Source organism: Dromiciops gliroides, chromosome 4 (assembly GCF_019393635.1).
Source record: "Dromiciops gliroides isolate mDroGli1 chromosome 4, mDroGli1.pri, whole genome shotgun sequence".
In the NCBI taxonomy this organism is placed as follows: domain Eukaryota; kingdom Metazoa; phylum Chordata; class Mammalia; order Microbiotheria; family Microbiotheriidae; genus Dromiciops; species Dromiciops gliroides.
This window is the reverse complement of record NC_057864.1, coordinates 106,279,008-106,304,928: the sequence shown is the minus strand read 5'-3', so window position 1 is coordinate 106,304,928 and position 25,921 is coordinate 106,279,008. Positions and strand designations below refer to the sequence as shown.

Below are 25,921 nucleotides of genomic sequence, written 5' to 3'. Positions count from 1 at the left end.
TTTTCTTCAAGTATACAATTTTCCCTCCATTCAAAAAGAATAATTCCTGGGCAGCTAGGTGGCTCAGTGGATAAAGCACCAGCCCTGGATTCGGGAGGACCTGAATTCAAATCCAGCCTCAGACACTTGACACTTACTAGCTGTGTGACCCTGGGCAAGTCACTTAACCCCCATTGCCCCGCCCCCCCAAAAAAATCCCATAAATTTTGGGGCAGCTAGGTGGCCCAGTGAATAGAGCACCAGCCCTGGAGTCAGGAGGACCTGACTGGCCTCAGATACTTGACACTTACTAGCTGTGTGACCTTGGGAAAGTCACTTAACCCCAATTGCTTCACTTAAAAAAAAAAAAAAAAGAATAATTCCCTCCAAAGTACATGAAGATATACTCCATTCATTAAATCTTCTGGGCTAGCTCCACCCTGGAACCCTCCCCCACATGCCCTGCCCTCTAGGGATACCCTCAACCTCATGACAAGCTCAGCTGGACTTTCCATTCACGAGCTAAAAGTAGGCCTGGAAATTCCCCCAAAAGGCTTCTTTGTAGCTCATGGCCTTTTACTTTCCATCTGGGTAGGTTCTGGGGTTAAACTGCATCTATTAATGGCACATCAGGGTCAAAGGTCAAGGGAGCACTCTCCCCTTTCTGACTACCCTTTGTGCTCCACAGAGTAGGCTTAATCCTATGTGTGGACTAATTCAGTTGTCTCTCTAGTGTGGTTTCAGCTGATAGTAGTAACTACTCCTATTTTGAAAGGTCTTTAAGGCTTACAAAGATCCTTACTCATACAAATCTTGTGATATAATAAATGCTCATTGGATTGGGTTAAGATGCTAGATCAAGGACCATTCTCCCTGTTTTACTAGTAAGACTAAGACAAAAAAAAATGACTTTCTCAGTCATACATAGCAAAGAAATATGGGGGAAATGGAATTGGAGATGGGGGCTCTTAGGTGTTTCCACCTCCCCCATAGTGAACCCCATGAAAGCTACTTCCAGATTCATGAGATGCTAAGGTCAAACATCCACTCAAAACCAATGGCTCCAGGGTCCTCTCCATGTTTTCCCTTTTTAGGTCTTTATGTATCAGCTGCCATTTTAGGGAGAATAGTCACGATTTGCATAAAAGAGAGAGTTTTGCAGTCCCCAGAAGAATGGGACACTTGACACTAACTGTGTGACCCTGGGCAAGTCACTTAACCCTCATTGCCCAGCAAGGGAGAAAAAAAAAGAATGTGGAGGTCAGTTGAATGTAAGGATCAGAAAAGCAGGCGGAGGCCAGCTTGTAAGGTGCTTTAGATTCCAACCAGAGTATTTTATAAGTGATGGTAGAGTGAGTTTATTGAGTGAGGGGGTGTGACATAATTAGGCCTGAGCTTTAAAAAGATCACTTTGGCAGCTGAATGGAGGATGGACTAGATAGGGAAGAGGAGACTTGAGGCAAGGTGCCCAGCCAGAAAGTTAGTGCTAATAGTCAGAAAAGATGAGGAGCTTGATTCAGTGAAAAGACTGTTGGGGGCAGCTAGGTGGAGCAGTGGATAAAGCACTGGTCCTGGATTCAGGAGTACCTGAGTTCAAATCCGGCCTCAGACCCTGGAAAAGTCACTTAACCCCCATGGCCCTGCAAAAGAAAAAAAAAAGTTGTCTTTACATGTAACTGGGAAAAATTAAATATTTTGGGGGCAGCTAGGTAGTGCAGTGGATAAAGCACCAGCCCTGGATTTAGGAGTATCTGAGTTCAAATTTTACCTCAGACACTTGACACTTAATTAGCTGTGTGACCCTGGGCAAGTCACTTAACCCTCATTGCCCTGCAAGAAAAAAGAAAAAAGAAAAAAGAAAAGACTGCTGAACAGTGAAAAGTGAAGTCACAGGATTTGAGTGTTCAAATCATACACAGGACATAACACATTATTTTGTCTATCAGTGGTAACTTTACTCAAATCTCTCTTCCAGAAACTAGATATAGATATAGAAATATATAAACACATGTATATACATGTACATATATGTACATGTGTGTTGTGTGTACATATACAGAGATGTGTATGTATTCACACAGCTCTCTGGGGATGTGGTGAACCTCTAAGAAGCTCAAATATTAAGCTAGTTCTCCTAGCTTCAAGGTCAATGAAGTTTCAATGATATGGTACTGCCCATCCTCACGATGGGCCATCTGGCCCACCCCCTTCATTTTACAGGTGAGTAAACTGAGGCTCAGGCAGGCTAAATGTCTTGCATTAATAAGATCAAGGTCACGTAGCTTATAAAAGAGCAGAGCTAGGATTCAAACCCAGGTCTTCTGACTCCAAACGGTAGCCACGTTTAACCCCTTGGGGACAGGGCAGTGCCTAGGTCTGACCCTGACCAAAATATTTGACATGCCCTCACCTCTAGATCTAGGATCTCTAAGCCTAGTTCTCTGCAGAGTGGAGGGCACTGGAGCCTAGATGATTACTGGGAAAGGGCGTCTCTTAAATGTAGCTCCCACAGTCTCTTTCACTGGCTACTGAGAGGAAAACAACTACAGAGACTGGGGGGCCTAGGGTGCTGCTTCCTCTTCTGTGGTGAGGGGCAATGGGGTGGAGAAGGGGAGGCTTAGGCAGGCACTTCCTTTGCACCTGCTCTGGCCCCTCCCCCTCCCCTAGAAAATCATCAAGCCTCTACTACAGATGTTTTATTTACTTATGCCAAGGGGGGTGGGCAGGAAGGAACAGCTGGCAAACACCTATCAATGGTCCGGCCAAGGAGAAAGCCAGAACGCTTGGACCCAACTCTACCCCTGCCTCCTTGGGCCCAAGTCATTCATCCTCTAACCAAAAGGATGATTCCTGCTTTTTCACAGGATTTCCACATCAGAGATAGCCTGGTACAATGGCTACTGACTTAGATTTCAAGAAGCTGACTTCAAATCCTGACTCTGACACCTCCTAACTGTGTAATCACTCTCTGAACCTCCTCACAGTCTGTTTCCTCATTTGTCAATGATGATGCTAAAACTTAAGCTACTTTCCTCCATCTGCCAGTCGGTCACCTGGCATTTACTAAGAGCTGTGCCCTAGGGAGCTGCTGGCTCAGTGCCAGAGAGAGCAACAGGCCTGTTCAAATCCAGCCTCAGACACTTATTGTATGACCTTGGACAAATCACTTACCCTCTGTTTGCCTCAGTTCTCCTGACTGTAAAATGGAATAATAACAACACCTACCTCTCAGGGTTGTTGTAAGGATCAGATGAGATCATATTTGTAAAAAAAAACAAAAAAAAACCCCAACCACTTAGCACAACGCCTAACCTGTAAAATGGAGACATAGGAGATTTACAGATGCTTATTCCCTCCTCTTCCCTGGGTATGTAAAAAAGGGGCAAAAATACAATCCGTGCTCTTAAAGAGCTCACGGTCTAATGGGTGAGACATGAAAACAACTGTATACAAACAACATAAATACAGGATAATTGGAGATAATTTTGTAGGGAGGGCATTAAAATTAAGGAGTCTGGAAAAGGCTTCTTGCAGAAGGTGCAATTTTAGCTGAGGTTCGAAGGACACCAGGGGAGCCAGAAGAACAGCCGAGATGAGGAAGGAAAGGGTTGTTGTGAAGAAGGTGCTTTGTAAAACTAAAGTGCTCTATAAATGCAGGCTATTATTATCCTCAGAAGAAGCCTGTCAACTTGGGGGAGCTATTATTACCCTGATTTTAAACTTGAGCAAACCAGGCCCCAAGCAGGCTCAATGACTTAGGCTGAAGTCACCCAGAATGGTGGGGCAGAGCCATGTTTATAACTGTGAAAGCCTATTTGGAAGCTCCAATTGAAAAGATTAAGAAATTCACATTTTTCTCAAATCCTTTCCAGAAAAGCTCAAGAATAAGAAAATGGCTGAAAGGAAGTTCTCCAACTCAGAACAAGAAATTTCTCTTGTCTAGTTAAGATTATTGACCTCTCTAATCCCCAACAAGAATGAGACGTCTAGGAATATGACAGCTCTTACTGGTTTTTTTGAGAACTGGTTGTTAAAATCCCATCGTGTCCATTTACACCCCAGAAATTGGCAAATGCTCCAAATGATGGTTTGATTTAATGCTTTGTTAGTTGTCTTCACTTAAGAAAGTGATGGGAAAAATTTCAATAATAAAGACTAAACGTTAGAATGTATCTTGCACACACTTTGGGAGGGGAGGAGAGGAGAGCCAGTTGTTAACTATTTACAGCAAACTCAGGCAGTCTCTTCTTTCTCCATTCTGAAGGGATTTGGGGTTTTGAACCCTGGGAGGAGGTCTTTTTTAATTACTCTGGGAGAACCCTTGAGAAAATTGGTTACAGAAGGAATTAAATAATTTTAGGAGAAGATTAATCGACTATCATCCTGGTAGGTGGAATAGAACATTAACCCCCAATTACATTTGATCATCCTGTGGGATCTTCCTTGTTCAAGGTTCCTATAAATGATATTTCTTACCACCCTGTGTTAGAGAAATGTCTGAGGGAACGGGGTGGAACTCTGTCAGCTTGGCTATTTCTCACTAAGCTGGAATATGTTGGATTTCAAATAACAATAAATTAATAGAAATTGTGTCTGGCAAGGCAGAGTACAATGTCAATATTTTTCTTTGATCTCAAATCTCTTGACTCTCGATCCATAATATGGCCATCTCTTCCTGCTTCCCCACTCCTCACTCATTTGTTCATTAATTACTTGTTCCCAAACCCTCCACGTCGCACCTTTTGTGCTTTGAAGCAACTCTTTCTGAGGTGCTTCTAGCCCAAAAGAGAGTATGACTGTCTGACTGGTGCCAATAGCCATACTCTGAGATAGAGAAGATCGATGCTGGACAGCAGCCACGCTCCTTGCCAGATGTGTGGATAGGTTGTGGGGAAGAATAATTGTGAGAAGACTTCACAGGAAGCCATAAGACATTAGAGTTGAGAGGAGCCTCGGAGATCACAGAGTCAAACCCTATGGTTTTATAGATAATAGAAGTCACTCGCTGAAGATCACATAATTAGTCAGTAGGAGAGCCGAGCAAACATTCATTAAGTGCCAACCATGTTCCAGGCATTCTGTTTGGTGTTGGGGATACAAAGACAGGAATGAAACAACCCCCTGCCCTCAAGGTGCTTACGTTCCCTCAGGGAAGACAACTTTACACATATGAGTATATGCCAAATATATAATTAGGACAAGTCAATGAGTGTCTTACTACATTCCAGGCTTACTATGTTCCAAAAAGTTGGATATGACTGAATGACTGACCAACAAAATGTTCCAGGCACTGAGCTAAGTACTGAAGATACAAAGAAAGGCAAAACAAACAAACAAACAAAAAACCACATGGTGGGGGGAGGGACATAAGGTAACTTCAATGAATAGGCATTAACACCCACTGGGTGGGAAGAGATCAGAAAAGCCACTAGGTAGCCAGTAAGCCAAGCTTTTAAAATTTATTTATTTTATTTTTTATTTTATTTCATTTTTTGCAGGGCAATGAGGGTCCAGTGACTTGCACAGAGTCACACAGCTAGTAAGTGTCAAATGTCTGAGGTTGGATTTGAACTCAGGTCCTCCTGAATCCAGGGCCAGTGCTTTGTCCACTGTGCCACCTAGCTGCCCCCCAGTAAGCCAAGCTTTAAAGACAATTAGAGACTCTAATTGGCAGACATGAAGACAGAGAACATTCCAGGCACAGGGGGCAGTATTTGTAAACATGCTCCTCTAACAGAGCTCAGAAATGAAAGATAATGTGTGAGAAGTATACCGCAAGAAGGCCAGTTTCTTTAGACCATAATGCATGTGAAGAGGAGCAATATAATGTACTTGAAGACAGCTATCACATCCCTGCTTAGCCTCCTCTTCTGCAGGCTACTCATTTACAGTTCCTTCAATGAATGCCCTTTTGCCATGACCATAAGACCCTTCAAAAACTGTGGTTGTCATCTTTTGGATGCTCTCTGGTTTATTCATGTTCTTTATTTAAAAAATTACACCTAGGGGCAGCTAGGTGGCACAGTGTATAGAGCACGGACTCTGGATCAGGAGGACCTGAGTTCAAATCCGCCCTCAGACACTTAATACTTACTAGCTGTGTGACCCTAGGCAAGTCACTTAACCCCAATTGCCTTACCAAAACCAAAACAAAACAAAAAAAATTACACCTAGAACTGAATAGATATGTTCTGACCAGGTCAGAGTATAGCAGGACTGTCACCCCCTCTCCACCCAATCCTCTGTGCTTTTCTACAGGAAGATCACATTAGTTTTCTCAGCACTCCATTGAATGATAATGAGCTAAATCTTGTGGATCTTTAACCATAGGATAGCCTTAGTAATTGGAAAATGGGGCTGGGGAGACCATGAGCTCTCTTGTTGTGGAAAAATCTTTGTTGTGCAATAGAGATAGAAGAATGGAGTAGCACAAAATGAGATGGAATAGGATAAAAAAAAACATTTATTCGCTTCTATGTAAGTTATTAAATATTACAAGTTAGTGCTATACTAAGTGCCGGAGATAAAAATAGAAAAGGAGTAAGTGGCCTCACTCCTTACTGATGCTAACCTCTCTGTTTATTCAAATGATCCCATTCTATGCATCTCCTCCAACAGATTGCTCCCTCTGTCATCCCCAGTTTTTCACTTATTTTCAACCTCTCTGTGTCTATTGGCTCACTCCTGACTGCCCACAAACATGCCCATGTCCTCTCTATCCCCCCCAAACCCCTCACTTGGTCCTTCCATCCTTGCTCACTATTGTCTCCTATCTCTTCTGCCCTTTGTAGCTAGGCTTGAAAAGGGCATCTACAATAGCTTCCTCCAACCCCATACAATCTGGCTTCCAACCCTATCATTCCATCCAAACTACTTTCTCTGAAGTTACCAATGGTTTCGTAGGTACCACATCCAATGGTGTTTTCTCAATCTTCATCCTCCTTGACATCTATGCTGCCTTTGACCCTGTGGATCACTCTCTACTCCTTGATACTCTCTTTTCTTTACATTTTTGAGAAACCACTCTCTCCTGTTTCCCATCCAATCTATCCTACTACTCCTTCTCTGTCCTCTTTGCTGGATCCTCCTCCAGATCAACCCCTCTAACCAGAAGTGTCCTTCAGGTTAGTGTTCTGGTCCTTCTCTCTTCTCCCTCTATACTATTTCTCTTGGCAATCTCATAAGCTCCCATGGACTTAATTACCATCTCTCTGCTATGATTTTTTTCCTTTTTTATTTTTCTTTGTTTTTCTTTTTTTCTTTTCTTTTCTTTTCTTTTTTTTTTTGTGGGCAATGGGGGTTGACTTGCCCAGGGTCACACAGCTAGTAAGTGTCAAGTGTCTGAGGCCGGATTTGAACTCAGGTACTCCTGAATCCAGGGCTGGTGCTTTATTCACTGTGCCACCTAGCTGCCCCCTCTCTGCTATGATTTTCAAACCAACCTTTCCTGCCCCAATCTCCCTGCTAACCTTTAATCTTTCATCTCCAACTACCTTTCAGACATTTTAAAACTAGATGTCCAGTAGACATTGTAAACTCAATACATCCAGAATGGAAGTCACTATTTCCCCCTCTAATCTTCCCGTGCTCCCACCTTCCCTATTACTGTCAAGAACACCACCATTTTCTCAGTCTCCCAAGCTCACAACCTAAGGGTTATCCTGGATTCCTCCCTATCATTCTCCCCCTACTCTGCCTAATCTGTTGCCAAAGTCTGTTGATTTCATCTTTGAAACATCTCTTGAGTATGCCCCCTTCTCTCCTCTGACACTGCCACCATTCTGGTCCAGGCCCTCATCACTTCACATCTAGAGTAGTGTAAGAACCTTCTTGTGTGTCTGCCAGCCTCAAGTCTCTCCCTACTCCAATCCATCCTCCATTAGCCACTAAAGTGATTTTCCTAAAAGTCAGGTCCAGACATGTCTCATTCTTACTCAATAAACTCCAGTGGCTAATTACCACCTCCAGGATTAAATATTCAAATATGAAATGCTCTGTTTTGGCATTCAAAGCACTTTATAACCCAGCCCCCTCTCACCTGTCTAGTCTTCTTACATTTTACTCCATGACAGGTACTCTTTGACCCAGTGACACTGGCCTCCTGACCATTCAACAGATAAGACACTCCATCTCTCAGCTCCAGGCATCTTCTCTGGCTCCCCCCCTACATCTGGAATGCCATCCCTTCTCAGCTCTGTCTAATGATTGCCCTGTCTTCCTTTAAGTTCCAACTAAAATCCCATCTTTTACTGGAAGTTTTCCTACCCCCTCTTAATTCTAGTGCCTTCTTTCTCTTAATAATTTCCTATTCATCTTGTATAGAGCTACTTTTTATATGCTTGTTTGCATTTGTGTCTTCCATTAGATTATAAACTCCTTGAGAGTAGGAATAATCTTGCCTCTTTTTGTATTGCCAGCACTTAGCATGGTTCCTGGAAAATTAGTAGGCACTTAATAAATGTTTATTGATTGATTGATTAAAAATTGAGACAATCCTTTCTGTCAAAGAACTCACATTCTAATTATGGGCAACCACAATAAGAATGGAAAGGCTTGGTAGCAAAGAGAATAGTGAGTCCACAGGTCAGAGTGGAGTAGGGCTCTGGGATAACTCTAGCAGAGATAAGGTTACGGAGGTCAGAATCCAGCTGGGTGTAGGTAGCCTGTGCCTAGCAGGAACTGGGCATTGGAGCAATGAGTATAGATTGAAAGACAGAAGATTTGCCTAGAATAGAGGCCAGGCATAGAACACATGACCACTAGCCTGCCCAGTCTCTAAAAAACTATAAAACACACTACATTACTCAGGGTAAAGGTACCAAAGACCAGTAAAGAAAGATTATTACTATCGACTACTACTTGTAATGAACTGGTTCTATGCTCCTCAGCCTCATTCTCAAACCTCATTCAACCCCATGTGTGATTTCCTCTGTGGTCAGCTGATATTTTCCTTTCAGCGAGGGGGAGTTTGTAAACAAGATTATCTACTATTTCCGGGTTTCTGACTTTTGCTCTTCATCAAGACCAGAAACATCAGTCTTAGAGAGTGAAAGGTTCCTGGGAAGGCTGAGAGTCCCTCTTCCCCTCTAGCCCATGTGGGGCTGGAATGAGATCTTTTCCTGCAAGGAAGTCATGGACATCTTTCTCTGGCTACTTTTCTTCTTGCCAAGTAAGTGCTTCAGGGAAGGACCAGATCTTGGTTTTCTCCAGCACCAGAGGTGCCTTCCTGCTTCCTTTTCAGACAACTTGTGGGTAATGTCAGGAAAACCTGAGCTCAGATCCTGGCTCAGACACTTGCTAGCTGAGTAGCAATTCATTTAACTCTCTGTCTGCCTCAGTTTCCTCATCTATGAAAGGATGGAACTGGACCTGATTCCAGTCCTAAATCTGTGCCTCTGAGATGTCCTTTTCTCCACTCTGACCAGAATTCAATCTTCCTCATGAGATATTATTGGCTAAAAATTTAAGAGGTTACCTCAACCTGGCCGATTGCCATTTTGATTGAGGGCTCTTGGTGATTGAAAAGATTTCAAGACCTAAAGGGGGGGGGCAGCTAGGTGGCACAGTGGATAAAGCACGGGCCCTGGATTCAGGAGGACCTGAGTTCAAAGCCGACCTCAGACACCTGACACTTACTAGCTGTGTGACCCTGGGCAAGTCACTTAACCCTCACTGCCCCACCAAAAAAAAAAAAAAATTTGAATGCCCAGGGTCACACAGCTAGTAAGTGTCAGGTGTCTGAGGTCGGCTTTGAACTCGGGTCCTCCTGAATCCAGGGCCCATGCTTTTATCTACTGCGCCATGTAGCTGCCCTGACCTAAAGGAATTTAATGATGGGGGTAGGGATTTGGAAATAGGAGACCCCTGGCATTCTTCAAAATAGAATAGATGACCTCTGAGACTCATTCCAGCATTAAACCTCTGATCTTATGCTTCTATTCCATATAATTTTCTATTTTGCATGGGGAAAACTAGAGTGGATTGAAAGGAAGGAGGACCATTTGATCTCAGCTTCAGGGTTAAATGGTTTCTAAATTTATGTTTATAAGCATTTATTCTCTCTCCCATCCACAGTCCTACCCCAAATTAAACAATATTTAAAATTCAAACAAACAAAAAACCCTCACAACAAATTTCCTGGACAAATAGGCCAGCAAAATGAATTCCAACATTGGTCATGTCCAAAAACTAATTTCATTCTGGATTTTAAGTCAATCTCTTCTCTGGCAGGAGGTGGGTGGTATGTTTCATCTTCAGTCCTATGGACTAATGGCTTATCATTGTATTCAAATTCCAAAGTATTTAAAAATATTTTTTCTTTTGTATAAATTGTTCTCTTAGTTCTGTTCACTTCTCTCTAAATCAAATCATAGAGATCTTCCCAGTTTCCTCTGAAATTGTCCATTTTATCATTTCTTATGGCACAATATTATTTCATTATAGTCACATACTATAATTTGTTTAGCCATTCTTCAATAGATCGACATCCCCTTAATTTCCAATTTGGGCCTATTAAAAATTGGGGGGGTATGCAGCTGGTGGTTCAGTAGATAAAGCACCGGCCCTGGATTCAGGACAACCTGAGTTCGAATCTGGTCTCAGATACTTGACATTTACTAGCTGTGTGACCCTGGGCAAGTCACTTAACCCTCAATGCCCCACAAAAAAAAAAAATTGGGGCCATTAGCTGATAGTTCCCTTTTCTCCTTATCTCACTGACTGATTGACTGACAAATCTAATGGTCTTTTCTCAGTCCTCATCCTTGACCTCTCTGCAGCCTTTGACACTGTGGATCACCCTTATCTCCATGATAATCTCTCTCCAGGTTTTTATGACACTACTCTCTCCAGGTTCTCTTCCTACCTATCTGATTGCCCCTTTCAGTCTACTTTTACTGGATCTTTATCCAGGTCATGTCTGCTAATCTTAGGTGCCCCCCAGTGCTCTGTCCAGGGCCCTTTTTTTTTTTTCTCCTTTCCCTACTATTTCATTTGGTGATCTCCTCAGCACCCATGGATTTTATTACCAATTCTATGCTGATTATTCTGCAATCTACTTATCCAGCCCTAACCTCTAGGCTGACCTCCAGTTTCTTATCTCCAACTGCCTATTTGGCATCCTGAACTAAATGTCCTGTAGACATATTAAACTCAATGTGTCCAAAACTGGACTTGACATCTTTTCCTTTCAAACCCTTCCTTCTTCCAAACCTCCCTATTATTATCAAGGCTACCATCATCCTCCCAATCACCTAGCTTCACAGTGTAAGGGTTATCTCTGACTTCTCATTCTCTCTCACCCCCTAAATCCAATCTGTTGCAAAGGACAGTTGATATTACCTTTGTAATATCTGTTGATATGTCCATCTCTCCTCTGATCCTAAAATCACCCTGGTTCAGATACATCAGACTTGGACTATTGCAATAGTTCGCTGGTTGATCTCTCTGCCAAAAGTCTTTCTCCACTCGCCCATCTTCCATTCAGCTGGCAAAGTGATCTTTCTACAATTTTCCAACTTCAGACATCTTCACTGGCTGTTTCCCATTTCTGGATGTTCTCTATCTTCATCACTACCTCTGGCTTTCTTTTAATCTGAGTTAAAATCCCATCTTTTCCAAGAAGAGTTTCCTGATCCGTCTTAATTCTAGTTCTTTATCTTTGTCGATCATTTCTAGTTTATCCTGTATATACCTAATTTGTTCATAATCGTTGTGGATTGTCTCTTCTCTCCTTTTCCCTCCCCCCTTCATTAGACTGTGAGCTCCTTGAAAGCAGGGACTATCTTTTACCTTTCTTTTTATCACCAGCCTAGCACATAGTAGGCATTTAATAAATATTTATTAACTGTCTATACATATTTTTGTACATATGACTCTTTTTCCTCTTTCTTTGAAGGATAATCATAATCATGGCACACCATTTAATAAGGTATTTTGGCATAATTCCAAATTTCTTCCTAGAATGATTAGCTTATTTCACAGCTATAGCAACAATTCATTAGTGTGCCTGTTTTCCCCCAACAACTCCAACATTTGCCATTCTCCTCTTTTATCAATCTGATGGATAGGTGATGGAATCTCAGAATTGCTTTAATTTATATTTAATTATTAGTGGTATGAAGAGTTTTTTAAAATATAATTTCTAATGTGGATTTCTTCTTTTGAAGGAGTATTTAACTTAGCAAATAAAGAACCATTAGTATTCAACTATGATATGTATGTGATGAATGTATGTATATATGTATAGAGCATAGCCTATTGGCCTTGGAGTCAAGAAGACCCAAGTTCAAGCCCTGCCTCTGACACATAATAGCTTTGTGACCCAGGACAAGTCAATTAAACTCTTAATTTAAAAGTTAAACTGTAGTATGAACAGTCACACAAATGTGCCTTCCTCCCCAAATCCCTATAATAAAAGTTATTTTTTTCTTTGCCAATTGGGTGGGTGAAGAGTATGAGGTAGTACTCAAAGTTGGTTTGATTTGCATTTCTTCTGTTATTAGTTATTTAGAGCATTTCTTCCCATATTGTTGTTGATAGCTTTGATTTCTTTATTTGAGAATTGTCTGCTCATATCCTTTGAGCATTAATTTATTGGGAAATGGCTCTTCTCATATTTTTAATCAATTCTTTATGTAACTTGGATATTAGATCTTTATTAGATATATTTTCTGTCTAATTTTCCCCCAAATTAATAGTTTTCTTTCTCTATCTAATAACTTTTCATGAGCAAAAGCTTTCTAATTTTATGTAATCAAAATTGTTTACTTTATTTTTTCTGATCATTTCTGTCCCTTGTTTAGTAGAACTTCTTATTTTGCTATGGTTGTGAATATATCTCCTTCCTTTGTCAACCAATTATTTTTATGACATGGATTTTTAAATTTAGGTCAAGTATCCATTTGGAACCTAGTTTTTGCCACATTGCTTTTCATCAATTTCCCAGTGATTTTTATCAAATGGAGAGTCCTTATGCCAGTGGTTAGTATTCCTGGCTTGGTTTTGAATGAACACTATATTATTATATTCAATTGATTCCAGTTCTTATTTAGCTTTTCATTGATCAACTTTCCTATTTCTTAAGTAGTACCAAATTATTTTAATGAGTATTGCTTTATAGTATAATTTAAAATCTGTTATTGTTAGACCCTTTTCAATCACATTTTTGTCTTTGTTTCCCCTGATATTCTTGACCTTTTGTTCTTCCAGGTAAATTCTATTATTGTTTTGTCTGATACTATTAAAAAAAAATCCCTTGGTAGTTTGATTGGTATGGCATCAAATCTATAAAATAGTTTTGCTAATGGCCTTGTTTCTATTATTTTTGTACAGTACAACAATGGACAATTAACTTCTCTCAGATTATTTATCTTCCTTTATTTCCAAAAGAAAAAAGGAAGGAAGGAAGGAAGAAAAGTATTTTGTAGTTTCATTCATATGTCTTGGTAGATGTACTCTCAGATACTTTATTTGTTCTACAGATAATTCGAATGTGATTTCTTTTTTCTATCTCTTGCTGTTGAGTTTTATTAACATTACAGAGAAAGTTTATTGATTTTTTGTGAATTCATTTTATATTCTGCTACTTTATTGTTTATTAATAATATAAGTTCATTTTTTGTTGAGTCTTGAACCCTAGAGATCATCTCATGTTCATCATCATCTTATCATTTTAAAATATGGACTTTAATGGTTATATTTGTATTTATTCCATGGCATTACATTGCTTCTTAGGAGTGGATTACAAAAGGACTATAGTCTCCCAGTAATAATGTCTGGATCCCCAAAGGGGCAGGGCTGACCCTGTGATTGAACTAATACTACCTTTACACTAATTCCCTTTCCCTGCAGTCTCAAAAACTCTGAAGCTGAAGCCCCTCGAAGAGATAAAATTGTCTGGAGAGTTGGGAGGATCCATCAACATCAGGTGTCCATTGAAGGACCCACAACTTAGGTATTATCTCTGTCGGGAGACTGAGCTTAGAATGTGCTCCACAGTAGTGTCAAACACAAAATTTGTGGCAGAGAAATATGAGAACAGAATCTCGCTGACACTGTTTCCAGAGGAGAAAGTGTTCCTGGTAGAGCTGAGGAAGCTGAAAGAAGAGGACAATGGCAGCTATGCCTGTGGGATGGGCAAGAATACAGACAGGGGGAAGACCCTGAAAGTGATTCTCACAGTCACTACTGGTAGGTGTCCTGGCTGGGTGGAGACCTTAATCTCCCAAGAAAGGGCATGGTATTTTCTTTCACACTTGGAAATGTGAGGGCAGTCAAATACTCGGAAGAGCTTCTTCATTCTTCCAGACCAGTGTTTCTAATCATCAATTCTCCAAGCTAAAGCCAGGAGCTAATGGGGAATCTGGATAATTGGGATACACAGATAATCTCCAAATGCCATTTCAGCTATCTCACGTACCTCTAGCCTGAGTTTTTCTTCTCAAGATGCCCATAAGGAGCAAAGTATATGCCTTTTGCTGCTTTTACTCGTTTTCTTGGGGAAAGGCAAGTAAATAGGGAGCTGGCCAAAGGTTAATGAAGTGGGAGAGGTTGAGGAGGAAGAGGAGGAGGAGGATATGGAGAAGAAAAGTAGAAGGAGAGAAGAGAAGGAAAAAAGAAGAGTGAGAAAAGGAATTCAAAGGAGGAAGACATATAGAAGAGGATTTACCATGGGGAGAGGAATAAGGGAGAGGAAAAGAAGGAAGGGAAGAATTTAAGAAAAGAGAAGAAAAATAGAGGAGAGGGGAAGAGGATGAGAGGGAAGAATAGGAGAAGAAAGGAATCCAGAAAATACTATAATGCAGTCTAGATAATTACCTCTTTAAAAAGTATAGTTGGGGGGCAGCTAGGTGGCGCAGTGGATAAAGCACCAGCTTTGGATTCAGGAGTACCTGAGTTCAAATCTGACCTCAGACACTTGACACTTACTAGCTGTGTGACCCTGGGCAAGTCACTTAACCCCCATAGCCCCATAAAAACAAACAAACAAAAAAGTACAGTTGATGGTATGAGGGGGAGAGGAAAAGAAGAAAACACAGCAGAAAGAAATGTAAGATAAGGAATGGCAAAGACGAGGAGAATGATATCACAAATCTGGCTCATTGCTTGAGAGTTCTACTAATTGCAGATTTCATTTCTGTCCTGTACCTCTTCTCCTATCACCCTATCTCCTCCTGTCTTCCTCAATTCTGTTAAGAGGGGTTGATGATCAGAGGGAACTGCCCCCTAATCAAGGACCCTCCCTACTTCCTATACCACCTTGTAAGAGATCCCCTTCTGGGAAGGTTCTTTCCTTATCCAGTCCCCTTTCTTCTGACCCTTTCTCTCTTCTTTGTACACTTTTTTAGTTTCAGCAGGCTTCATTCCACCCCACAGGGTACCTCCTAACTCCCTCTCCCCATCCTCTCTTTCACCTCCCATATATCCTTCCCTCCCCCCAGGCAAAAAATACAGACCTCATTTCCAGGCCCCCAGGGCTCACTATGTCCTCTTCCTACCCCACCACAGGAAGGAGACTTGGGAATGGGGGTGACTTGGAAGGATAGAGGGAGGGAGGGAAGAGGGAAAAGGGAAAAGGAGGGGATTAAAAACAAGGAAATTGGAAAAGAAGTGGGAAGAGGAAAAGGAAAAGAAATTAAGAAGAAGGGAGAAGGAAGAGAGAAAAGGAAAGAAGCAGGAAAGAAGGAAGTAGGAAAAAGGAATCGAAAGTGTGGGGTTGCATTATCCCATCTTCAAGATCTTGTAGGGGCCAGGATAAGCAGATGTATCCAATTCTGAAAGGGGCTTGTAAGAGAGATACTTACTCACCTTTCCTTCATGGAAAGCTAGCTATCTTTCCTCACCCTGATTGCAGTGACTAGATATCAACACTAGGGGGTGGTGTGGTGAGTGAATTAGGAGCTTATTTCAGAAAATAGTGTTCCTGGGGTAGCTAGGTGGCACAGTGGATAAAGCACTGGCCTTGGATTCAGGAGGACCTGAGTTCAAATCCAGCCTCAGACACTTGAAACTTACTAGCTGTGTGACCCTGGGCAAATCACTTAACCCTCATGGCCCTGCAAAAAAACAAACAAACAAACAAAAAAACAGAACTAGGGCAGACATCTCCAATGTGGAGCCTGGGTCCTTTCCTGGATCTCCCAGTCTCCTACAGGAGTCACTTGTGTGTGTTAACATTTGTATTTATTCCATGGCATTACATTGCTTCTTAGGAGTGGATTACAAAAGGACTATAGTCTCCCAGTAATAATGTCTGGATCCCCAAAGGGGCAGGGCTGACCCTGTGATTGAACTAATACTACCTTTACACTAATTCCCTTTCCCTGCAGTCTCAAAAACTCTGAAGCTGAAGCCCCTCGAAGAGATAAAATTGTCTGGAGAGTTGGAAGGATCCATCGACATCAGGTGTCCATTGAAGGACCCACAACTTAGGTATTATCTCTGTCGGGAGACTGAGCTTAGAATGTGCTCCACAGTAGTGTCAAACACAAAATTTGTGGCAGAGGAATATAAGAACAGAGTCTCACTGACACCGTTTCCAGAGGAGAAAGTGTTCCTGGTTGAGCTGAGGAAGCTGAAAGAAGAGGACAATGGCAGCTATGCCTGTGGGATGGGCCAGTATACAGACAGGGGGAAGACCAGGAAAGTGATTCTCACAGTCACTACTGGTAGGTGCCCAAGTCTCCTTCCTCTCCTCTTTCTATCCTTGCTCTCCTCCCTCCTTCCCCCTGCTTCCTCTTATCTTTTTCTTCTCTCCTTCTTCCCCCCATCTCTACACACCCTCATTCTCTTCCTTCCTCCTTTCCCCCTGGATGAACAAACCTGACCTTGGGTGGTGGACAAAAAGGAAGAAGTCTCATTTGGCATCCATAACCAGGGAGGGGGATGGAATTCAGGGAAATCAGGCTCTTCTCATAACGGGCTGTATCCTGTGGTGGGGTAGGAAGAGGACATAGTGAGCCCTGGGGGCCTGGAAATGAGGCCTGCATTTTTTGCCTGGGGGGGAGGGAAGGATATATGGGAGGTGAAAGAGAGGATGGGGAGAGGGAGTTAGGAGGTACCCTGTGGGGTGGAATGAAGCCTGCTGAAACTAAAAAAGTGTACAAAGAGGAGAGAAAGGGTCAGAAGAAAGGGAACTGGATAAGGAAAGAACCTTCCCAGAAGGGGATCTCTTACAAGGTGGTATAGGAAGTAGGGAGGGTCCTTGATTAGGGGGCAGTTCCCTCTGATCATCAACCCCCTCAACAGAATTGAGGAAGACAGGAGGGGATGGGGTGATAGGAGAAGAGGTACAGGGCAGAAATGAAATCTGTAATTAGTAGAACTCTAAAGTAACGAGCCAGATTTGTGATATCATTCTCCTTGTCTATGCCATTCCTTATCTTACACTTCTTTCTACTGTGTTTCCTTCTTTTCCTCTCCCCCCCCTCCCCATACCATCAACTATACTTTTTTAAGGGGTAATTATCTAGACTGTGAATTATAGTATTTTCTGGGTTCCTTTCTTCTCCCATTCTTCCCTCTCATCCTCTTCCCCTCTCCCCTATTTTTCTTCTCTTTTCTTAAATTCTTCCCTTCCTTCTTTTCCTCTCCCTTCTTCCTCTCCCCAGTGGCTCTCCAGGGATCTATAATGAGCCTCTCATGCATGCCACCAATTCATTGCCATTTGCTTTATCTCCCAGCAACAAGCACTTCAGCACAAAGGACCCAGTCATGGCAAACCCAGCCACCCTTGAAGCCTTCTCCCACCAGCCCTGTCCTGCCTCAGAGAACCACCTTAGCAGCAGCAGCTCGCTCCCAGACCTCCCTCCCCTCTGTGACCTCAAAGGCTCTACAACTGAGCAGATGGCTCAGGCCCTCCACTGTTAATTATTCTCATCACACCTGGCTAAGGGGTGAAAGGTAAGCCCTGGCAATGCCTTGGAAAGCAGGGCTGAAGCCCTAGGTGATCTGGAACATATCATGGGAAGATCCCTTCACCCACTCCCCTGATGAAGCCCCCTCTCACAAAATCCACCCTCTGTCGAATAGCCCTTGACATGTGTCCTTAGGTCTTGACGACATCCAGTATTCCTTGCTTAAACCCACCTGCTTCTCTTTACTCCCTTATCTATCACTCTCCTTATTCCCTCCAGTGCCTTCTACTTTGGATCATTTCTGAAGAACAATGAGGGATTTCCCATCCTGATATTGCTGGGTGTTATGTTCATGGTGCTCCTAGGTGTGGTGTTGGGAAGATCATTGAAGAAGAGGAGAGGTAAGGGCTGGGTCTAATTCCTGAGGAAGGCATAGTGGTAACACCCAAAGTTACACATTAGAGTACCTTCTGCCAAGTCCAGGTGCCACTGAGGGGCCTGAATTAGAGTTAGGGACATCATATCTACTATGTGTCAGGCTAGGTTCTAAGAATATAGACACAAAAATGGATCAGTCCTTACCTTCTAATGGATGAAACAACTTCCACATATATAGTTATACACCAAATCCAAACCAAGCAAGAACAAGGTAACTTTGGGAAGAAACAGAGCAGCTAGGGTGGGGTGGGGGTGAGGAGACACCCAGAAAAGCAGGTGACAATTGAGCTGACCCTGGAAGGAAACTTGGGTAAAAGGGGTAAAGGAAGGCAAGGAATTGGCCTGGAAAGGAGGAAGGAAAGAAGAAAGGTAACCTTTTGAATCTCTCCTACTTTCCCCACCCCTTAACATACTGGGAAGAACCTCAGAGATCATCTACTAAAGGGGTTGTTAACCTTTTGTGTCTTGGACCCCTTGGCAATCTGAGGAAGCCTATGGACTGCTTCTCAGAACAACATTTTAATGTATAAATATATAAGATTTCAAGGGAAGCATATTAAAATAGAGTTATCAGAATATTTCAAAATATAAGTTCACAAATCCCAAGTTACGATGGCCTAACACTGGGCCCATCCTCAATGGCTTTCTGACTTGGTAACATCAGACAGAGCTTGGGTTCTGTTGGCCTGTCCTTTGAGGCCCCGGTCCACCTCCAGACCATGATGAGGCACTGGAAGAGGATTTTGGTGGGAGAGATGATGATGGTGTGCTTAATTACAAGTCCCTCAGAGTGGGAGTAAACAAATAACGTAGGTGAGGTCTGGGGGGATGGGGTGGCTTGATGAATGATTTGGCCTTTGAGATGATCTTTAAATTGGGGCTCCTTGACCTTTCGTATGCCATTAATACCTTTGGCAGTCTGGTGGTGTCTATAGACCCTTTTTCAGAATAATGTTTTTAAATACATAAAACAAAATATATAAGATTATGAAAGAAATAAATTATATTAAAATAAAGATAGGGGCAGCTAGGTGGCACAGTGGATAAAGCACTGGCCCTGGAGTCAGGAGTACCTGAGTTCAAATCCAGCCTCAGACACTTAACACTTACTAGCTGTGTGACCCTGGGCAAGTCACTTATCCCCAATTGCCTCACTAAAAAACAAAAACAAAGAAAAAGAAATAAAGATGTAATTTTTCCCATCCAAATTCTTAGACCCCCTGAAATCTATTCATGTACCCCCATGGATCCCAGGCTAAGAACCTTTGCTCTAAAGGATGGGTGGGAACTAAACATAATGCAGCCAAGCCCCAACATGCACATACTCTCCCCCCCCCCCCCCCCGCCATAGCTCTGACCAGATGGGTACAGAAGGAAGGAACTTGGAGAATCTGAGGTTGGCTTTATTTCTGATTATCCCTGTAGTACCTTTTGAGTCCTTGGAAGACTATGGGAGAAGAGATTAGCATCATCAGCTCTAGACATCTACCTACATGAGCAAGACCTGCCATCCATTTACATGGGATGAGGTCAATTGGTTAAGATCTTACTTAGGAAGGAATGTCCAAGGGGGCAGTTAAGTGACACAGTGGGTAGAATACTGGCTCTGGAGTGAGGAGGACCTGAGTTCAAATTCGGCCTCAGACACTTGACACTTACTATCTGTGTGACCCTGGGCAAGTCACTTAACCCTCATTGCCCCGCAAATTTAAAAAAAAAAAAAGGAATGTCCAGAGACTTCTAAAGCTATTGATCTCTTTTCCTCTTTCTTCTCTGGTAATCAGGTGCAAATCTTGACTCTGATACTTGAGATCTTTTTGACCATGGGCAAATCACCTAACCTCCCTGGGCCTCAGTTTCCTCCTTTGTAAAATGCGGGGGTTGGATTAGATGTCCAATTCAGTCCAAGGGACTAAGGTCCCTTCCAGTTCTAGATCTATGACCCTGTGATCTTTCTTCCTGAGAAGCTCTTCCCAAGAGGATCAACAGACTGACAGTGAGGATGAGTGCCCTGGAGGCTGCCCACAGAGCTCATTCCCACCTGCACCACTCCCAGCAGAGGCACCTCCACCTGCCTGTCTCTAATAGACTCCGTTCTCAACAAAACATCTACAGTGCCTGCCCACGACAAGTTCAAAGAACCAACCAGAATGGTGAGAAGGGGTGGGAGGAGAATTTCAATGCCCAGGGTAAATAGAGTGAAATGGTCAGGAGAGGAGGGGAAAGATCCTAGAAAAGCAGACCATTTGGGAACTGCTGAGGATGCCATTTCAGGGAGGAGAGAGAGGAGGACAAGGGCTAGATAAGTGATGAACTCACCTGGCATCATCTTTAAGAAAAGCAGGGAGGGGGGCAGCTAGGTGGCACAGTGGATAAAGCACTGGCCTTGGATTCAGGAGGACCTGAGTTCAAATCCAGCCTCAGACACTTGACACTTACTAGCTGTGTGACCTTGGGCAAGTCACTTAACCCTCATTGCCCCACAAAAAAAAAAAAATTTAAAAAAAAAGAAAAGCAGGGAGGAAACGCTGTTAACTTCCCATTTATCTTATGTTATTCTACTTTATTTTAAATGAACAAAAAACAAATAAAGAGGCAGAGACAGGAGAGAGCATTTCCATATATAAAGTAGAACAGAAAAGGAGAATTATAACAATAATGAATAATAATAATAGATTGATATGATCTATGATAACAATGCTATCATGCTTTAAGGTTTGCTATATACAAATATCTCATTTGATCTTCACAACAACCCTGCATTTCAAAAAGATGCTTCAATGCCCCTCTTGTATTTCTCCTCTTCCTATTACTATACTACCACAATCTTTCTTCTCACCGCTAATCCCTTCCCCCAATAAAAATGATAACTGCATATTTGAATTCAGTTTTCTTGCTAATGAGGTGCTGAGAAGCAGTGTAGTAAAGTAGTTAGAGAACCAGTGTCTGAACCAGGAAGACCTGGATTCTGGTCCTACCTCTGAGCCATCCTGGAGACAAGTCACCCTCAGTGTGCTAGACAACTCTCTGACTATAAATCACAAGGAGTCCCAACCTGCAATGGTATAAGGTCTTTCCTCTTTCAGGAGTTCCATATGGGCATGAAATTACAGGTCCAGTAACCCTCTCCAACCAGGTGTTAAGATGAGTTGTTTCTGTACTGGAGGAAAATGGCCAGCCCTCTGACCTTTGGTGTCCTGGGACAAAGCCTGGCCCAATCTCATCTAATTAAGGGTCTTAATGGGGCATCCTGCCATGACACAGAGGTTAGTTGGTAACAGGCAAAAAATGTAGAAGAGTGACAGCCTTGGGGATCATCTAGAACAAAGCTTAGACTGTGTGTGGAGACCCCATATGGGGTTGCATAAGTGAATGTTGGGGTCACAAAAATGTGGCAACAATAAAAGGTTATGTATACCTATTTTATATACCTATAAACCAGGGTCGAGTAAAAATTTCTCAGGCAAACAGGGGTTGCAAGTTCCTGCCAAAGATCCTTCCAAGGGGGCAGCTAGGTGGTGCAATGGACAAAGCACCAGCCCTAGAATCAGGAGGACTTGAGTTCAATCCAGCCTCAGACACTTGACACTTATTAGCTGTGTGACTCTGGGCAAGTCACTTAATCCCCATTGCCCCGCAAAGAAACAAAACAAAACAAAGTTCCTTCCAAATACAGAGTTGGGAGGTGAGGCTGGCAAGGAGCAGGAGGGGTCAAGAGGGAGAATGTGGTTGAGAAATCTCACTTCTCTCCTCTTTTCCTCCAGGTGAGCAAATGTCTGCCAGAGACACCGGAATTGCAGAACCTTCTACTCCTACCCAGGTGAGTACTTTACCTCCTCTACTATTGCCTTGTACCTAGAGAGAGCAATCTTTTCCCTTATCTCATTTAACCTTCACTACAACTTTGTTGGGCAGATATTTTTTGTCCTTCTTTTACATATAAGGAAAATGGAGGCTTGAATTTTTCTTGAGCTAATAAATGGCAATTGCCAGGATGCTAATATTTGTAAAGTGCTTAGCACAATGCTTGACACATAGTAGGTACTATATAAGTGCTACTTATTGTTATGAAGCATAAAATTTTAAAATTGGAAGGGAGGGGCAGCTAGGTTGCACAGTGGATAGAGCACTGGCCCTGGATTCAGGAGGACCTGAGTTCAAATCCGGCCTCAGACGCTTGACACTTACTAGCTGTGTGATCCTGGGCAAGTCACTTAACCCCAATTGCCTCACTAAAGAGACCTCAGTGGCCATCTAGTCTACACCATATTGGAAGGAATCCTACTCTAACATCTCTGATAAGTAAAGGTTCATCCAGGCTCTCCTTGAAAATCTCTAGGGTGGGAGAACCTACCACCTCCTGAGGCAGCCCATTCTACCTGGTCAGGGAGAACTAGCACCTCTGGTGTGAGGGTGTGCAGAGCCCTTTTCAGGGCTGCTCATCCATTTTTTTTTTTTTTGGTGATGGCCATCAGTGTGAGTTCCTTACAGATAAGTCGCCCTGACCAATTCAACCATGGACAAAGCATGTGCTGCTACTGATCACTCAACCAAGAAGTGTGCACTATTGCACCTGCAATGTAGCAGGCACTGGAAGAGGAAAAACAAAAATGAAAGTCACGATCATGATGGTGGTGGTGGTGGTGGTGATGTGTTTAGGAAGCAATAACCAACAGATAGTGTCTTTTCATCATATGTGCGTTTCCCTTTAAACCATTCCCAGGACATTTTAATGCATAAAATATATATTTGGGGCAGAACTGTGATGCCCCAAATATATATTTTATGCATTAAAATGGTTGAATTGGTCAGGGCGACTTATCTGTAAGGAACTCACACTGATGGCCATCCTTTGGAAATTGGCATTCTAAAGATCTTTTAGGCAATTCAATCCAATTAACATTTATTAAGTGCCTACTGGGCAACTAGAAGGTGAAGTGGACAGAGAACTGGCCTTGGAATTAGAAAAACTCATTTTCCTGAGTTCAAATCCAGACTCTGACACTCACTTGCTGTGTTACCCAGGACAAGTCACTTCACCCTGTTTGCCTCAGTTCTTCAACTGTAAAATGAGTGGAGAAGGGAGTAACAAATCACTCCAGCATCTTTGCCAAGAAAACCCCAAATGGGGTCATGAAGAGTCAGACACGACTGAAAAACAACCAAACAACAACAAAAAGCACCTACTATGTGCCAAGCACTGTGTAACTTGGCACTGTACAGTTTCTTTCCCAGGAGGGGAATGCTGTCTTCTCTTTCTATCCCTACTGGGGTCTCTGAAGTCCCCTTCAAACTGTCATTTAGCCTTTTCCAGGAATGAATACCTCAATGGCTCATTTTCTAGTGCACTACAACCATATCATAGGAAAGGCAGGACTTGACTCAGCCTGACTTCCTTACTCTCCAAGAAGGTAGATATTTGAATCATGTGTCATATAATACAAGCCCTGGAGGCTTTTTCTTTGGCTCTAGTCTCTAGCAATCTTATGTCTGGTAATTTTAGAAACCCAGCTCCTTTTAAGGCAATCCCCTCCCTGATTGGGTCTATGTGTTTTCCGGATTCCCAGGGAGGGATAACCTTCCCTGAAGCAGACTTTGGAAATCCCCAGGACATCACTGAGCAGTGAAGCCAGTGAAGGTCCTTTATCTTCTAGAATCAATCAAACAATCTATCTATCTATTTCTCTCTCTCTCTCTCTCTCTCTCTCTCTCTCTATATATATATATATATATATATATATATATATATATATACATATTTGCAGGGCAGAGGGTAAAGTGACTTGCTCAGGGTCACACAGCTAGTAAGTGTCAAGTGTCCGAGGCCAAATTTGAACTCAAGTCCTCCTGAATCCAGGACCAGTGCTCTATCCACTGTGCCACCTGGCTACCCCCTCAATAATCATTTATTAATCTCTTACTATGTGTTGGGCTAAGAACTGGAAATACTACTCTTCTTCCCTCTCGCCCCCCCCCCCCAAAAAAGCAAAAGGTTTGTGTTTTCATAGGGGAGAGAGAGCATGTAAATCAATTGTCGAAAATGAATACAGACTAGCAGGAAAGTGTCTTTGGAGGAGAAGGCACTCGTGGTGGGATGTCTCAAAATGGTGACAAATTCCCAGTTCACCAGCCCTGGGCTCTCTTGCCCTCTAGGGAAGCTGAGCCTCTGTCATCCCACTCAATCCATGTGATAATTCTTTGGTCGTTCTCAGGTTTCAAAGATTACTCAGCCCCAGGCGCCAGTGCCTGTGAAGAATGACTCCATGAGCACCTACCACCTTTGTCTTCCTGAGCCAGAAGACTCTGATTCACACGACTACATCAATGTTCCCTGCTTGACTCAGTCGCCCAACTGCCCTCCAGGCCTGGGCTTCCATGCCAACAAGGCTTGCTGCTGAGCCCTACTCAGAACTAACTCTGCTCAACACCTGGCACATCCTGCATGCCCTCCCCGGCTGTTTTCCCCAGGTGGAGGCAGGGGGCTCTGTCTTCCCTGAGCTTGCCCATGCATTCCCCAAAGCTTCTCCTGCTCGTCTCGGAAAAGCCACTTCTGTTCCACGGAAACTAGAAGTTAATAAACATTTATTAAGTGTCTGTTATGTGCAGGAACTGTGCTAAATGCTGGGGATAGGAGACAAAAAAAAAAAAAGCCCATCCCTGCCCTCTGGGGACTTATGATCTAAAGGGCAAGACAACATATAAAAGGAAGCTGGGGGTGGCAGGGAGAAGGGGAAGGGGGAGGGGAGGGGGAAGGAAAGGGAGGGGAAGGGAAGAGTATGATGAAGATGGTCAAAGTAGTGTAGCCCCATGGGAAATGAAGACATACTTGGCCTGAGAGTCCTCCTTAAATGGAGGTTGGGGGTGGGGGGGAAGGGGGACTCCACTCCATTCCGAGGGGTCCTAAGGGTGGAATGTACAGATGAGGTGTGAGAACTGCTGAGGAGGTCTAAGGCATGGACCCTTTCTCCACGCTTTGGGCTTCTACAAACTGGGCCCAACCTTGGGAATTCTCTTTTCTACCTTAATTGTTGTCTCTTTGGCTCATTTTACCTCCACCCCCCATTCAGAGTTGCCTTTGGGAAATCTCATAATATAGCTTGAATATAGCTCCTGTCTAGGTCTTTACAGATATGGGTCCAAAGGGGCTCCAGCTCCCATATAAGTACTCAGTAAGAAGGAGTCTATTAGACCTGGAGCAGCTTTGCTTCTGCCTCCACAATAAATGCAGAAAATAAACAAAGGATCCAGAATAGCCCATAAATAGTGGATTCCCGCCCCCCACCTTCTCCGGTGAGTGTCACCTTCTCTGGGGGCCCTATATAGTCTCCCAGGCTCATAGTGCCACTCTCTGGTCTGTAGAACCCTCAAAAACCGAAAAAAACAAAACGAGTATGTTAAATAGGCAATGCCTCCCCCCACACACACAATCAATCAATCAATCAATCAAATATATTCTATTGAGTCACACATTTACCCCAGAGACCCAGAGAAATATTCTTCAGTCTTATAAGTACAATGTTCAGTTGTCTTACTCTTCATGACCCCATTTGGGGTTTTCTTGGCAGAGATATTGGAGTCGTTTGCCATTTCTTTCTTCAGCTCATTTTACAGATGAGGAAATTGAGGCAAACAGGACTAAGTGACTTGCC

General features: G+C 42.9%; 1 protein-coding gene across 2 annotated transcripts; it reads left to right on the top strand.

The window, feature by feature from the left end:
• Nucleotides 1–9,004: 9,004 nt before the first annotated feature.
• FCMR (Fc fragment of IgM receptor) lies at nucleotides 9,005–24,853 on the top strand. 2 transcript variants are annotated; one of them, XM_043962489.1, is made up of 8 exons: nucleotides 9,005–9,148; nucleotides 13,831–14,169; nucleotides 16,308–16,646; nucleotides 17,661–17,880; nucleotides 18,114–18,235; nucleotides 20,240–20,425; nucleotides 22,037–22,092; nucleotides 24,485–24,853. In XM_043962489.1, the coding sequence occupies exons 1-8, from the start codon at nucleotides 9,073–9,075 to the stop codon at nucleotides 24,668–24,670; spliced, it is 1,524 nt and encodes a 507-aa protein (XP_043818424.1). In that variant the 5' UTR covers nucleotides 9,005–9,072; the 3' UTR covers nucleotides 24,671–24,853. The 2 variants fall into 2 exon arrangements, with proteins under 2 accessions (XP_043818424.1, XP_043818425.1); XM_043962490.1 differs by lacking the exon at nucleotides 16,308–16,646.
• Nucleotides 24,854–25,921: the final 1,068 nt, after the last annotated feature.

Bases quoted from the DNA above. Each gene is read 5' to 3' on its own strand.
- FCMR (XM_043962489.1), top strand. From the start codon at position 9,073: ATGTGGGGCTGGAATGAGATCTTTTCCTGCAAGGAAGTCATGGACATC. The intron at 14,170-16,307 runs GTAGGTGTCCTG...CTTTCCCTGCAG, and splicing joins GATTCTCACAGTCACTACTG to TCTCAAAAACTCTGAAGCTG. The intron at 20,426-22,036 runs GTGAGAAGGGGT...CTTTTCCTCCAG, and splicing joins TCAAAGAACCAACCAGAATG to GTGAGCAAATGTCTGCCAGA.